The sequence below is a fragment of the Malaclemys terrapin genome, chromosome 1 (assembly GCF_027887155.1).
Source record: "Malaclemys terrapin pileata isolate rMalTer1 chromosome 1, rMalTer1.hap1, whole genome shotgun sequence".
NCBI lineage: Eukaryota > Metazoa > Chordata > Testudines > Emydidae > Malaclemys > Malaclemys terrapin.
In genome coordinates, this window is record NC_071505.1 from 265978367 (window position 1) to 265995009 (window position 16643).

At 43.5% G+C, this 16643-nt stretch overlaps 1 protein-coding gene across 2 annotated transcripts in view; it reads right to left on the reverse strand.

Annotated features, from left to right (window-relative positions):
- TMTC4 (transmembrane O-mannosyltransferase targeting cadherins 4) overlaps nt 1-16643 on the reverse strand; it is a 72101-nt gene that overhangs the window by 27758 nt on the left and 27700 nt on the right. For both annotated transcript variants that reach the window (XM_054012792.1, XM_054012800.1), the window contains exons 6-11: nt 12166-12263; nt 9868-9960; nt 6951-7112; nt 5764-5966; nt 2231-2402; nt 2008-2139 (exon numbers count right to left, since the gene is read on the reverse strand). In XM_054012792.1, the coding sequence (XP_053868767.1) occupies nt 2008-2139; nt 2231-2402; nt 5764-5966; nt 6951-7112; nt 9868-9960; nt 12166-12263 (860 nt within the window). The remainder of the gene's footprint in view (nt 1-2007; nt 2140-2230; nt 2403-5763; nt 5967-6950; nt 7113-9867; nt 9961-12165; nt 12264-16643) is intronic.

The window sequence follows — 16643 nt, forward strand, 5'->3', positions numbered from 1 at the left end:
AATGGGTCAGGTTACAGTCCTAATAGCTATGCTGTCTGCAGTCTCAGGAAGATAGCATAGCATCAGTTATGACTGGTTTTCATGTTTACCTTTGTAATTATGAGGATTGGAAACAATTAAATCATGGAATACTACTACCCTGGTGTTCTTTTACATTCTTTAGTAGTTTTCCAAAATATGCTGTGATTGGCAATCTGTTACTATGAAAACAACCCCTAAAAAGTTAATATGATTGCAGTGGGAAGGGGTGAGCTAGAGAACTTGGAATTGTAACTATGAAGACAGTAGAGTCACCTCCTTATTTTAAAGGTGACTGCTAGACTAGGGACCTGATTCTCATCTCCCCACTAATCAACACTTACCACACTCTCTCTCACATACACATTATGGCAGAACATTTTGAGAGGGGTGCAAGCAGGCACAAAGAGATAGATTGAATATGCTTCATTTACATTTTACAGCACGTACTAATCCTCCAGAAGGAGAGATCATGAAGTAATTGTTACAAAACAGATGTTTGCCTTGTTACTACACAACAGAACCTCAGATACGTGGGTTTTTTTTTTTCCATTTACTGAGAAGGAAATAGTGGTAGGTGAGGTAACCCCACCTTGTTGTAAATGTTGGTAAAAGATCCTTTTTAAAGGTGACCTCTTTATAGCTCTATTTCATTAATTTGTATATTTTTCACTTCTCTAAGTTGAATATTTATATTACATTTTTTAAATAAGGAAGTTCAAATATTTCATTTAAACGCCGCAAGACCTCGGGGTCCTGATCCACATTTTCTGAGGCACTGCTCTAGACTACAGAGCTCCGAAATTATGTAAGCTGGTAAGATATTTTTCTACAGGGATGCTGCCCAATGGAAATCTCAGCTTGGACTTGCAAAATGTGAATGAAATTTAAACTGCAGCTATACTTCAAAGAGAAATGGCAAAAATGTAATAGTTTACAAATAAGGGGATGGTGAATATTCCTCCTTGCTGCCAGTCCTAGAACTCAACTTGGGGTCAAAATTCAAGCTTTATTCTTTCTGGCTTGTGCATCAACGCTAGTATTAAATGGTGATATTCTGCCTTGCACCTCTTAGAGCAGCAGCACAGAACTTGCAGCCCAAGGATGTGGAGAGCTTACCGTGGCTTTTAGCCACCTTTGAACCCTCCTGATACTGGGCTGCTCCAGGAGTTAAAGAGGCCTAGAACAAAACCTAGATAGCCATGGGGATCTGTCGAAGTTATGGCAGCCTCTCAGGCCTGCCCTATGGGACCCCAGTGCCCACCACTGACACGTCCCCTCCAGCTTCACCCCTAGCATTCCCCCTAAGTCAGGACTTGCAAGGGGATTCTCTGAAGGCAGTCTTTGGCAGTTTTCTGCAGTGCCTGCCACCAGGGGAAATCATCCCCTGTCCACAATGGAAGCTTTTGGGGCTCCTTTTCATCATTCTGGCCATTTTAATGGATGTCAAGGAGAAGGAGTGAGGATCTCACCCATAAACTTGGCAGTTCTGTTGAGATGAGTGATTCAGTTCATTCTCCCATAGCCCTGTAGAGACAGCACAGCTAACAGGAGAAAAAGCAGTAATGTACTAATGCCACTGAAGGAGACAAAAATAGGATTCTAAAAACACAGACAGCAAATCAGTTGAATACACTTATGGTTTAATTTTTCTTTTTACACAGATTATGAGACTGTTGCAGAAAAGAGTCACTTTTGTATGCAACTATTTCAATGGATGGTACTAGTTATGTATTTAAGTATTTGATCTTTTCTTATTTGACTGGATGTCTTCATTGAAGTCAATTTATTTTCATCTTTTTCAGTTTTGAATTAAAGTACTGTAACTTGCACTGGCTGAGAAGTTGACTATGCTGTCATTATAATTTAGATATCTATTTTAGGCTGAGCTTTCACCAGGCTAGCATTGTACATGAGATGCTGTACTGCAATGTATTTACCATGTGGAATATTAAAAAACTAAATAAAAAGTGAGTGTGACCAACTTACTTTAGCATTAAGAGGGCACACTGACAGAGCACTCCTAAAAAGCTGTTCTTCAGACCTCCACTGGTTACTGCGGATAACACAGCGCAACACGTTGATCAACAAGATTCCTAGTACAGCAGCAGCAAGCATTTTCTTAAAGAAAGGAGATATAGGTTAATCATCATTGTATTAAAGTTCCTCCACTAGTCTTGGTCCATCAGTTTTATTGACAGTTAGTACGTACCTTTTTCTTAGCTTGTTTGCTCAATAGACTAAATCCATACGTAAGTAGCATACAATAGCCAATACTGGGGAGGTAGATGACTCTCTCTGCAACAACAAATCCTACTCGGAAGAACAGGTTACTTGCAGGAAGAAAAGGGATAATAAGAAATCCCAGTCCCAGTGTAAGAATTCTGGAAATAAGAAACAGACTCACATTTAGCAACAAAACTTAGATGAAAAAATGCTTTTGTTAATATACAAAAACTGTTTACTAATCATTGGGAGCCATTATGTGGACTTAACCTATTCATGTCTACCTCCCATTGAATTTAAATGGGATCTGGGTGCCTAACTCTCGTGGGCTTCTTTGAAAATCTAGACACACTTCCCACAAAATTAAACTGAAGTCAAGACGTGGATTCCACACGTCTTGGAAATCATTCATAGAATATTAGGGTTGGAAGAGACCTCAGGAGGTCATCTAGTCCAATCCCCTGCTCAAACAGGATCAACACCAACATTAATTCTGTTCACCCTAATCCAAATATACAGGCAATAAAACTATTGATTACAGCTATATACAAATTTTTTAAACTAATTGACCAATTAAGGTAAAATATTTGTTTTTTTTTTAAAAAGCCACCTCGAAGATGCATCATAAACATGTTAAAGACACTGCTTGAAATAACCAGTTCTCAGTTGAAGACCAATCAAAGAAGACAAGTGTTCATGTCAGAAAGCCACAATGTTCATCATAAAAGAGAACCACCATCAAGGTATCTATACATTATGTTAAAATATTTATTTTTACACTAATTTATATTTATAATAAACTTTTGGGAACTTGAAACCGAAATTGGGTGTCCTCCTCCCCACCGCCCCCAATGTGCTAGGCCTTCACTTCACTTCCAAATTATTTTGTTAGTTTAGAGGTGATCATGGATGCTGGCCCACTGGCTCTCTGAGTTGTTGTCCCTCCCTTGGGTGGGGAATGGAGGCAGAAATTTGGGCTTTCACTGGTCTTCCCTCCTCTTCCCTTCCAGGAGGGGGAGGGAGTGGCTTGGCTCTAACAGGATCTAAGTCTGACCCGCACACTCTGGTTGCCATTGAATGACTAGATCAGGACAGACCCACTGACTGGCTCCCAACTGCAGAGGCAAGTTGAGGAAGGAAGTGTTGTTTCTGCCTACGGCTGGCCAGTAGCCATTTTGGCTTTGTTCCAGCCCCACCCTTATCCCCTCTTCGTATACTAGATCCTTAAGGGGCTATGCTGCTGGCCAAATTTTATTCGGGGTCTGGAATAGAGTGACCAGATGTCCCCATTTTATAGGGACAGTCCCATTTTTGGGTCTTTTTCTTATACAGCTCCTATTACCCCCCACCCCCAGTCCCGATTTTTCACATTTGCTGTCTGGTCACCTAGTCTGGAACAAATTTTTTCCGCTACATGGCAAAAGACTGCGTGGGGTTTTTTTCACCTTCCATCAAACATCCAAGCAGTTTGATTTAGGGATTTATATTATATATATTGCAACTTTGGCTGGTTCCGGTGGGTGGAGAGGGAGTTAAGAAACAGTCCTATATGAGGTTCTTAACTCAATGTGCTTCTTGGGCATGGGCTTCAAGCACAACTTTGCAGAGTGAAGAGGTCCATGCCTCATGCAGCCTGGCTCTCCTACTTCCAGTGTGGATGAGGGGAATGGGCTGTGACTCTGATTTCTTGCCAAGATTCCTGAGCAGGCCTGGGGGCATACAGGGGGCACTGCCCCCATATCCATCGTGAGATTTGTAGAACCTGGAGCCACTGGCACCCAGTTAAATTCCACACTAGAACAGCCTTGCCTGGTAGTTTGGGAAGGGGTTCCTTGTTGGTTAATTCAGTATATACTCGTTCATAAGCCGAATTTTTTTTAGTAAAAAAGGGAAGCACCAGAGAAGGGGGTCGGCTTATGAACGGGTATAGAGAGGGAGAGGTGGGACACAGCCCCTCCCGCCAACAGAGGGAGCAAGGAGAGGCAGCACAGCCAGTAGAGCCAGAAGGGAAGAGGAGGGGCCAGAGTCTCTCCGCTTCTGGCCACGCTGCTCTTCCCCCAGCCTCCGAAGCAGCTGCAGCTCCAGGACTGGCAGGCTGCAGCAGTGCCACTCAGCCCCGCCCCCAGAGCAGGCTGCAGCCGTGCCGCCCAGCCCAGCCCGCTGGAACATGCTGCAGCCGTGTCGCCCGGTCTAGCCCTCCAGAGCAGGCTGCAGCTGCGCTGCCCAGCCTGCCGAGCAGCTGCAGCCAGGCCAGAAACATCCTCCACAGATAAGGTGGGAAGGGATGGGATGGGGAGAGTGTGGGGGTCCCAAGCTAGGGGTGCGGTCATGTGGGGTGTGGTCACAGGGGGTTATTCCCCTGACCCCCAGCTTCTCCCCTCCAAAAAAATCCCCCCCCTCCCGGTTGCTGTCCTGGCCCGTCAGGGTAAGCAGCTGGCAGGCTGGGACACTTTGTTTACTTAGGTTTACCTCTGTGCCTGCGAACGCTAGAGGTAAACAAACCATCTCGGCCCACCAGCGGCTTATCCTGATGGACCGGGAGCCAAAGTTTGCCGACCCCTGAATTATAGGGTTAGCTTATGAACAGGTGATAAAAATTTTCCATTTTTAACTTATCCATCTCAGGGGGGTCAGCTTATAAACGAACCGGCTTATGATCACGTATATATGGTAGTTTATTAAAATTGCAGCTTCTGCATTTAACTATACTCTGGTGTGTGTGTCTCACTGCTTCTGTCTCTGTATTAATGAGAGTATTGACTTAGGCTGTGCAAACTAGTAAAAGCATGGAGGAAAGGGAAATATATAATAGATTAGCATTTTAGAGGGAAAAATTGGCACTGCAGAAGATGATAAAAATTTGAACAATAGATGGCATTGGGATTAATTTGTTTATATAATTTTAAAGAGCTGGCAAATTTATCAGTTAAGGACATCCAAAAAGTGCAACCTAAACATATCATGAGAGATGTAACATTCTTTTATCATATTAAAGGCTTCTATTTACAGAAGCTTTTGGTTTTCTTTTCTATGAAGTACAATTCCCCCCCCCCCCCTCAATTATTTTCTCAATAACCCTTCATTGATAAAAGAGTAATCACTCTGGGATAGCATTTTATTTTTAATCAATGGCCAGAATCACATCTTTTCAAAAAAGGCCCCCTTTTTGTTATTACAAAAGACGGAAAAAAAGAATTGTAAAAAGAGGGGCACAACATACATCAATTACACTCTGCTCTGACCACAAATTACTTTTTACCACCTACAGTGCTAAGGATCTCAAAATGCCATCTCAGGAGGAAAATAAAGCAGCCATCCATACCTCTTTCTACAAGTTTGCTTCCCAGTAGTCAATGCCCAAATTAGGATGAAACTGCAATAGCAGCTATAAATATTTATTTGAAATACATTTGCTAGATATTGGTTCCACTGAATTGTTAAAATGATCAGTACTGGATTTAACAAAATAATACTGTACTTAACCTAGTGTGGAATTTAAAATTCAGCACTGTCTCTTACCTTCTCTTATGGCTGTCTTGTGAGCACAGAGCTTGGCATATCAGGCCAATTAGGCAGAACCAAAGTGCTGCTAGTGCAATTATTCTCCAGTCACTGACTGATTTAATAAGGGGTATGCAGCCCATTGACCAATCAAAACACAGCCACCAGGGACACAGCAGCAGCCATGCATTCAACGAATAGTAGTAATTATAGTTTATAGCCTGTCAGTCAAAGAAAAACAAACATTTATTTGATACTAAACTTCCAAAAAAACCCAAAATCCAACTTCAGCACTCTGTGATCTTTGTTTCCCTTCCCCTCCACCCCCAAAAATGTATCTTTTAAAATAATAAGTGTCCTAACTCAAATGCTGCATGATTCTAATTACATACAGGTCCATTCATTTTGCTTTTTTTTTAAATCGTATGATGATTTTTATCAAAAACGTTTTCCATGCACAGGATGTTTCTCCTATTCAGGATGGGAGAGCCAATAGACAGTCCTCTATGTATGTGGATCTGGATGGAACAATCTCCCAAAACATGAGGCAATGTGAAAAAAGCTCAGCTTTATTATTGGGTATGTCTACGCTGCAATAAAGACCCACAGCTAGTCCGTGTCTCCTGACTTGGGCTCCATCTGCAGGGCTATAAGACTGCAGTGTAGACGTTTGAGCTCAGGCTGGAGCCCGGGCTCTGGGACCCTACAGATGGAGAGGGTCCCAGAGCCCAGGGACCAACTGAAGCCCCAACATCTTCACTTCAATTTTATAGCCCCAAAGCCTGACCTGGGCCAGCCATGGGTCTTTTATTGCAGTGTAGACATACCCACCGTAGGCAAAGGCACTAAAACAAAAAATCACCACACCACCACAATACAAAGCCACATACCCAGCCAGAACATAGTGTTATTTTATTCAAAGGTGAAGGAAAAGTGCAGGACCAACTTTCAATAGCTGTTAAGGGAAAGGACAGCAAAAGGATTGTATCTCTTCTCCCATGAACATAGAAAAGAGGGGAAGAAAACACACAGTACATTAAATAAAACCACACAAGATTTACTAAAAAGGTGATTCATCATACAGTCCACAAATACAACACTCATTTTATTGATTTTTTTTTTTAAGTGCTGAAGTAAAATTGAACTTTCCTTTTAAAGACCCAGTTTTTTTTAACTTGCGGAAGTATGACAGGTTTGTGACTTACTCTCACAAACAGGCTGTCTGCAAATGAAGCTGGGTTGTCTACTTCAGTAAAAGCGGGTGGTCCTGTGCCCATAATTCTCCAGCGCATGCAGAGCATAGTGGCCCCTCCAGACAACAGAACAGTTATCCTGAAGAGGAGTCCCTTTTTAAACAACCCAACATTCTACAGGAGAAAAACAACAACAGGACAAATTATTAACACCTTCAGATCTTGTTCCCATCCACCTAAAACAGAAATAGCTGGAGAGAAGATGGTATTTGTGCATTCTAAATATCGAAGGGAATAAATGTTTTACAGCCATTGAACCAAATTCTCTATTGCATGGGTATCTACTTGCTTTATGGCAAAAATATTTATTATAAATAAAGAATAAGAAAGAAGCTCTTCAGAAGGACTGTGCCTTCTGATTGTACAGCATCTGATATATATTGTAGGGCAGGGGGTTCTCAAACTGGGGGTCGGGACCCCTCGGGATCACAAGGTTATTACATGGGGGGGGTCCACCAGCTGTCAAACCCCAAATCCCGCTTTGCCTCCAGCATTTATAACAGAGTTAAATATATAAAAAAGTGTTTTTAATTTATAGGGGCGGGTCACACTCAAAGGCTTGCTATGTGAAAGGGGTCACAAGTAAAAAAAAAGTTTGAGAGTCACTGTTGTAGGAGCTTTGGGAAACAAATAATCAAGAAACAAAATAATAATAAGGGCTGAGGATTCCCTTCTCTCTGGTTTTATTTTGTGGTCTTCATGATTAATTTGAAAAGAAAGACTTATTGCAAAAAAATTTTTATTGATAATGAATTACAAAGGAAACAATTTCTCTTTAAGAAGCGTCTCTAACAATCTCTGGAAGTTTAAGTTATTTCTCAAGTCAGTTTCTGTCAGGGGATTTGAAGAACATACATGTAAGTATTCATACAGCATGTTGGAAAGATCAATACTCTGAGAATTAATGATAATGTACTGTGAGCATTTAATTTAAAAAACATCTCAATTAAATACAATTGAAATATTTAACTAGCGTTCTGTTTTAAAACAGATATTTTTATATGATATTGTTCTAAAACAAGTGTTTTTCTCCATTTAAATCTATTCAGTGTAAAAATTATGAGTTGATACATGAAAGTTCCACAGTTAAAAATTAGGGAAAAAGGAGGAAGCTGGTAAAATTATTAAAAGCATGACTAAACCCAAGTGACTTAGGAACCTATATTTTATTGTAAAATGTATTATTGCAGTTTATACAGGATTTATTATGGAGAAACGGGGCAAGAATTCCTTCCTTAAGACTGCCTCTAGTGTTCCATTATGACCTCATTTTCAGATCACTCTCCACTACATGGTTAGGGAAGTTTATCTTTCATGAAAATCATCATGGATTGAGAGAAAAATTTAAAAAACAAAAATTAGAAGAAATGTCACTGCTCTTTTGTCCAATTCTTATGCCAAGGGTTGAGACTTAAATGTGAAAAGAGGGTCTGGATCTGAAATTGTCGTAAAAAAAAAAAGTTTAATGTTTCTTTAGACTCCCAGGGGAAGGGGGAAGAAATTGTAAGAAACTTGAAACCGTCTGTACACAACATTTCCATGCACAGATCAGAACAATTTTTGGAGGTGGGAGAAGTTAAAATTAATGAGCTATTAATATTTTCCATCGTATTTTCATGAAATAACTGGCATTTGAAGTTTTCCACACATAGCCCTAAGGATTTAAAATTGTAAACTGAAACAATGCTTTAAACTCTTCACATTTTAAAGAAAGTCACTTATAAAAGGTTTATCTTTGAAGCATTTCCTCAATAAAACTCTGAAGTGGTTCTGCTTTAGTCCTCTACTAATCCCAAGACTCCTCACTTTTCTTAAACTGTCTGACAGTCAACTTACACTGTTGAGTGCTCTGGCATTCCTTTTTGCTGCTAGAACTACCCCTTTCCCTTGAGCTAGATATCTTTGCCCAAATTGGCTGATTCAGTTCTACAGAGTTCACTCCCATTTACTGAGATCCCTCCTTAAGCTCCAAAGGGCCTTTCATTCACATTTCATCCTTGCAGAGTTTATGGAAGCTCCACAGGGCTTAAACTAAACACCAGAGGAGCAACGGTTCTCTGCAGTTTTACACCATGCAAAGTCCAATGAAGATTTTTCTGCCTTGTTGAACCCTCCACGGGAGGGACAGATAGTTTATCATTAGTAACTCTCTTCTCTCTTGAGGGACTATCCAGTTGCAGTCAAAAGTTTACCCAATGCTTGTTATTTCTGGGATTTGCTAGCCACTGCACATGTGACATGCCAGATTCCATCTGAGCTGATAATGGATGAATTAGGGTTCACTGGAGACACCCGTTTATCCAGAGACTGCCAGTGGATTAACTGGGTTCTCATTCACAGCTTCTATGTCTAGATACTAGGAGGTCTTTTTCTTTCTTGGCAATTTGTGTTCTGGGGGAAAGAAAGTATCTGAGCTGGATTGCCAAAAGAGAAAATTATTCTCTTACATAACAAGTACTTCTGTGCATGCTGTAACTCTTGCTTTTTCTGCCTTAAAATCTGTTTTGTAAACCTGGATAAATAATTCACTCTTCGCTTTGCCAATTGGATGTTGTCAACATCCATTTAACTGGTCTTGGACTGATTCCATGCGTTAGAGCCAGCTTTCTTAAATACTCGGACATCAGCTCTTTATATATTGCTCTGAAAAGAGCTATGAAATGCAGGCGTTTAAGTCTTGCTGGGTACAGCAGTGCTCTACCATGATCGCTCATGTTGCTGAAAAGACGTTCCAGATCATTGCCTTGTTTTGCTGACTCTGAAATTATATCTAGTTTATGATTGCACACCCAGCACATACAAAACTGTGAAAATGGCATCTTTTTTGTTGCCTGGAGAGCTAGAATGAACTGAAACTGAGCACACTCACCTCCAATGACTTGTCCGTATGTAGTACCTTTTGAATAAGTTCCAAAATATTTAGTTTGTTAATCACCAGAGCATCAAATACAGCATTCAAGCCCTAAATAACCAAGAGAGAAAGCAGAATTCATTTATTAAAAGTGTATTTTAAAAATCCTACTTCTATAGTGAATCTCAATTCTGATTCTGAACTTGTTACAAATGGACAGAGTCAGTGCTCCAAGAAAAAGAAAGAACCTTGCAGGAGACCATGCCTCAACACTTGACAGGATGCCGCATGCACCCCTGTGCATGGCCAGGCAGCCTCCTGGTCTATGCATATGTAATGGGGGGCATAAGAACATTACCCCACCTCCTCTCTGCCCTCCCAACCCTTTTTGCAGCCCAGGGGTTGCAGTCATGGGGACTAGTGCAATAAAGTGGATTTTTAAAAGCCACCCATCCCTTACCTCTCACTGTGCACCAGTGAAGCATCAAGCATATTTTGGCTGGATGGGTTCAAATCACCTCTTCCTTTGTAAATGGTCACACAGGTTGCCAGAGCAATGGCTTAGAGTTATAGGGGATCCAGGCAGGATTCTCACTGGAATTACACCAATGTAAGTGCCCGATCCTGCAAGGTGCCAAAAACCTCTGGCAAAATTCTATAGACCTCTATAGGATCTGAAGGCATTCAGCCTTTGTTTCTCGGCACTTTGCCGGACAAAACCTTAAAGTCAAGAGTAATTCAACTTAAGTTAATGGAGTTACACTGGTGAAAACAAGATCAGAATCAGGTCCCATATATCCATCTGCTCCAGTAACCATTTTATTCTGACATGCTATTTTCATGGCATATTCTATGTCAAATACCTCCCAACCCCACCAAAAATGTTCAGTAATTTTTAACACTTATGCATGAGGGATATGTAGCTAGCATCCTAATATTATCTTTGGAGATAATCTAGTGTCTTAAGGGCTACAAGGAACTAGCAGAAGCACATTGCTAGGTGAGGGTAAGGGTTTCTACTCATTAAGAGGCAAAGACAAAATCAGTCTCTGTCAGCCACAGGAATCAGAGGGAAACTGGCATGAACCTCAGAGTGACTCCATGCAAGGAGGCCAGCAGGCAGTATACGTGGTTGGCGTATTGAGGAAGAGAGGGAGGCAGGGATCCAGTTGGAAAGGGGCATTTCAGCATGAGGCACTATTCATTTTTGTGTGTGGCTTCTATGGCTCTTCTTTACCCTTGTTTTTGCTCCCTTTGGCCTGTGCTTCTCTTACTGTGAAACCCTTATCCCTGAGCTTGAGGATGAATATAATCATCCTAACAATACAACATCCAACAAAGACAGCCAGAAAATAAAAGATGAGGCTGCTACTCAAACATTATTGTCATGCTACTATGAGAAACAACCATAGCACATCTTAAGTTAGAGAGCCACTTCTGTGTCTCCCACACATGTCTTTGAAAGATAGTCTATTTAAAAACAATTCTGCTTACGCTCCAGGATATGTTTACTGTCATTTGTTTTCTCTTCTTTATACCAAGAATAATATGAACAAGGCTCTTCATTCCTTAAGTATTCCTCTGTTCTACTACTACTGTTCTACTACTCCATCCCTCCCAGTTCTAGCTGAAGCCATTCTCCAGTTGTAGAAATACACCCCAATTTTGGCATCTCAGTAGGCTACTGTTGAAGCAATAGGGTCATCACAAACAGGACGACAGCAGGTGAGTAAAAAGATACAGAAGCACATCAACTCAAGAAAAGAAGGCTCCTATTTAGATACGTGCTTAAAATAAGGACGAGAATTAATAAGAGTGATAAGCAGAACAGCTACTTCTAACTAGGCAGTGTCAACAGTTCCTTTAAAAAAAAGGGATGTGGGGCATACGAAAACTTCTTTATCAGCCATTTATCAGTCTTGTTCATTTAATCTATGAACAATCCCTTTGTAGATTTGCTGGTATCGTGGGCCCAAGAGGACAGTCAGACATGCAAGAACACAGGCATCCAATGTGGCACAAATTAAAAGTGGTATTATAATATCTACAAAGCAGACGAGTAGAGACTTCTATAGGTACATGCAAGCTACTCTCAGATGCAAACAAGCACAAAAGGAATCACTTTAGAAGCACTGGGCACAGAGCCTGGCTAGGTCAATGTTTAACATTCATAAGCCAATTTCCTTAAGAGACTAACTAGTGCAGAAGCACAGTCTAAGTTGTTTACAGATGTGGAGAAGATTTGCAGCAGCATGTGTGCAGTAGTAGCTTATGGATGCGAAGGACAGAATTTAGTGGATTATGAAGAGACCTTACCAGTACTGTAATTCCTTGTTCTTTGCACAGCATGGCTATTGCACCAAGAAGAACACTCGCCAGTACCCAGAGAATAGAAAAATGGTTCCCTTCCTTATCTGTCAATGTAAAACAGGACATTGAATGGTACATTAACCTAAATTAACACTAGAAATTTTACTTTAAAAAAAACACACTAATCATTTTCTCTTTAAATCTTCTCTCTCATGCCAAGCGAGAGATTCACCTTTTAAGACTAGAAGGCACCAATAGCAATATACTTGCATTAGTCCCTTGGCAGTAGCTATTTAGTGCACATTAGATATCTTCCTGTTTAGTAGATATTCTAGTCTCTCCAATTCTAGTGTGGTAGAGGCTCCACATCGGTTTCCACAATACATTATCTTCAAAGACTAATCCCCGATCCGTAGACACAAGTTTATCATTCCCGGCTACAGGTCTGTTATTATTGGCCACTCTCCCAGGCTGTCAGAGAATAAGTAAAATTTCTCCCAATTATTATATGTGAGGTATCATCCATGTGAGTCATATTTTAACTGCTGCTTAATCTGAAAGGTGCACTGGGTTAAAAGCACCTGCAAGGCTGATTTGTTTAAGTAGTACATCAGAATACTCCATTAACTACTCATAAGGGAATTCCACACCAAAAAATAAAAATTCTGCACACAATATTTTAAAATTCTGCAAATTTTGTCAATGAATAAATGTGGAGGCTCCAGCATGGCAATGAGGAGCAAAGACCTCTGGCTGCATGGAGGTGGGAGATCACACTGCAGCCCCTCCCCACCCGGGACACAGACATGGCGGGGAGGCTACAGGGCAGGCAGGCTCAGTCCAGCAGGATCTAATTGTGAAAGGGCTTAGTGTGGGGCGATCCAGGTGTGGGGCAAGAGGGTTCTGTTGGGGTAATCTGGGTGTGGGTGGCTCAGTGGGGGGGGGGTCCAGATGCAGCTCAGGATGCACAGGGGTTTGTTGGGCAGGGGGGTTCCAGGTGCTGGGGCAATGGGACTCTGCAGGTGAACGTGGTTGGGGCGAGGAGTGCTGGAACAATTTGTATAGTGGAGGTGCTGAGAGCCATTGAACCAAACTGTAAACCCTCTATATGATGGAAACTACTTCAAGCCAGGGGTGAGGCAGCATCCCCAGTTCCAGGACCTACGGTTGGGGCTCAGCAGGGGAGGGGTTTGGGTGCAAGGGGCTCGCCTGGTGGGGGATGGGGCTCAGCAGGGTGGTGGTTTGAGTGCAGACATGGTCTGGGTGCAGGGGATGAGGCTTGATGGGGGGGGGTGTTGGGGATGGGGGAGGCTGGATGCGCAGGGGTTGGATGATCTGGGGAACAGCTTCCTGTACAGTGACCCCTTTCCCCAAGGCTGAGGAGCGATGGGGTTCGGAATTTCCTGCTGCCAGGGAAGGTTTCTGGAGATGGGTCTGACCTGGGCCTGGCTGCTCCTTGTAGGAGAAGAGGAAGTCCCGTCATGCTGAGCCCAGCAAGGTACGAGCCACCAGCTGGGGCGTCCCCAGCCCCTGGCAGCGATTTACCTCTCCACCAGCTGCTCCAAGGCACCAGAAACAATGTGCCCAAGCAACTGGGAAGGGGTGCGTGACTGTGACCGCTCTTGCAACCTCCCTTTGCTTCCCCATCAGAAAGGCATTTTTCTACATGGAAGCAAAGAAATCTGCAGGGGACATGAATTCTATGTGTGGGCAGTGACACAGAATTCCCCAGGAGTAATTAACATTGTAACTGAGGGCTTGTCTACATAACCCGCTGGATCGACGGGCATTTACAATATCTACATCACAACATGCCCAACTGTTTCAAGACACTTATGTATTCAGTACGTTTGGACTTCAGAGACGTACAGCTGATTTTGTATGGCATAACCAAACACGTGATTGTTCAAAACAATACAGGGACATAGATTTTTGAGACTACCTAGAACAAATCAATGTTTATGGTTTCATGTTCCATTGCCATATCCTGTCTTCAGAATATTTTTGTCCAGACAATTGGATCAGGCTTTTTGGGGGGAGGATGTTTGGGGGGTACTTGGGTTTTTTAAACACAGACAGTTTTGGTGAAATTACTATCAGAAGCAGTATGCTAGAACAGGATAGAAATTATCTTAAAATAATAAGTAGTGTAATATTTAGCACCTCTGGCACCTTTCATGCATGAGATACCCAAAGATCTTTATTAACACAAACCCTGGTAGTGCACTGACTGTGTAGGACAGGGGCGGGCAAACTTTTTGGCCTGAGGGCCCCATCGGGTTTCCGAAATTGTATGGAGGGCCGGTTAGGGGAGGCTGTGCCTGCCCAAGCAGCCAGGCGTGGCCCAGCCCCCGCCCCCTATCCAACCACCCCTGCTTCTCACCCCCTGACAGTCGCCCCAGGACTTCTGCCCCAGCCAACCCCTGCTGTTCCCTGATGGCCCCCCCAGGACCCCTACCCCATCCTCCTTGTCCCCTGACCACCTCCGGACCCCCCCCTGCCCCGACTGCCCCCTGCCGCCCCATCCAACTGCTCCTCTCATTCCTGACTGGGCCCCTGCTCCCATTCAATGCCCCTGCTCCCCACCCTCTGACCGCCCTGAACCCTATCCACACCCCCACCCGACCACCACCCGAACTCCCCTACCCTCTATCCAGGGTGGGCAGAGTCCAGGGACAAGCCAAGGGTCAGTAACCAAGACACAGAAGTCTAATGCCAAAGATGGTGGATCAACCAGAGTCATAAACCAGGGGCAGAGCCAACAATCAGTACCAGAGAGACAGGAGCAGAAGAGGAACTGTGTCTGGAACAAAGCAGGAGCAAGGATGGAACGAGGGCAAGCGCGGCTGCAGGCTTGATATGCACTGAACAGCCAGAGAGCTAATGTTGCTGGGTTCAAAAGCCAGCCAGCTGCCCTTCCTGACCAATCAGGTAGCCTGCTGTAGGCCAGCTTTGCTTATTGGGGTGCCAGGAGCCTGATTCCACTGCAGGCCCTGATTCCTAAGAATATCCTCCCTCCCCTCACCCAAGTGCAATTCCTGGGGGCCTCAGGGCATGTTTTCTTCAATCAGGCGCAGTGAAAAGCATGCAGGTCAGGGTCATGGATGTGTTCCCCAGATTCCCACAAGCATTCATCTTAGCCATATCCCTCCCAGTCAATTAATTACTGGAGCCTTCACCACGGTTGGCGACAGTCCAAAATTTGCCATACTGTTTATTCTTCCTACTATTCAATGGTTATCGGTGGGGTAGGGCAGTGAAAGGGATTTGCAGTATGTGGTTTTAACAGGGAGATATGGAATACGGGACAGTCCTTGAAAGGATTCCGATAGCTGTAGCCTGAAGGTTACTGGATTAATCTGTTCCATAATCTGAAAGGGCCCCCCAAGTACTGGTGGTCCAGCTTCGTAGACGGGTGAGTAGATCTAAGGCTCCGGGCAGACAGCCAGACTTTATGCCCTACTGAGAAGCTAGGGGCTGGTTGACAGTGCGGATTGGCATATAGTTGGTAGGCTGTCTTAGCTTCCTCTAACCAGCGTTTAAGCTTTTGGTGCACCTGGTGAATGCAAGCAGTAAGGTCAGAAATGGCAGGCACTGGGGACTTGGGGATCTTGGGGGGAGCGAAGGTGGAATCCATGCTTAGCAAACCAAGGGGCACTGTTGTAGGTGAATTCTCTGTGAAAGATAAGCAGTGTAGGTGCTGCTCCAGGAATTAAATGATCTGTTCCATCTGACCACTGGTTTTTGGGTGGTAAGCAGTCAAGGTACAGGTGTCAATTCTTGGAAGGCGGAGGAATTCCTGTCAAAAATGAGAAAGTGGGATCCCCAATCAGAAATGATGCTTGTTGGTAACCCACAAAGGCAAAAGGTATTTTCTTCAAAAAGGAAGGCGTGTCTCTCAGGCGGTGTGGAAGCCCCAAATGTGGTACAAAATGCAGCATCTTCATAAGAAGATCCCCTACCACTAGAATTGTAGTGTGTCCTTAAAAGGGTGGCAGTTCCACAAGAAAGTCCAGGGCTGAGATGGGGTGGGCTAGGGCTGCAGGAGAGACAGTGGTCTGACACAAGGGTCTTCGTCCAGGCACAGAGATCACAGGAGCTCACGTAAGTTGCTACAGAAGCACGCCAGGCTAGCCACCAGGTCCTGGGTCTTGAATTGGCCAAAGTGGTCTGCCAGAGGAGTGTCATGGCAGAATCTTAGGACATGGCGCCTGGGTGGCCCCTCAAGCACATAGATGCATTCCTTGTGGTAGAGGATCCCATTGTGGCACGTGAACGCCAAGTCAGTCGGATGGCTGGTATCTTCTAGGGCACAATGGATTTGAATCGCAAATGATTCATTGGGCAACAGGGACCCGATGGAGGGAATCGGATTGCTGGCACCACACTCCACAATAAAATTTTAAGTTCTGGGGATCATGGATGGGGTTTCCATGCCATAACACTTGTCCTTTCTAGGAAATGTGTGCACCTTCCCATTCCTT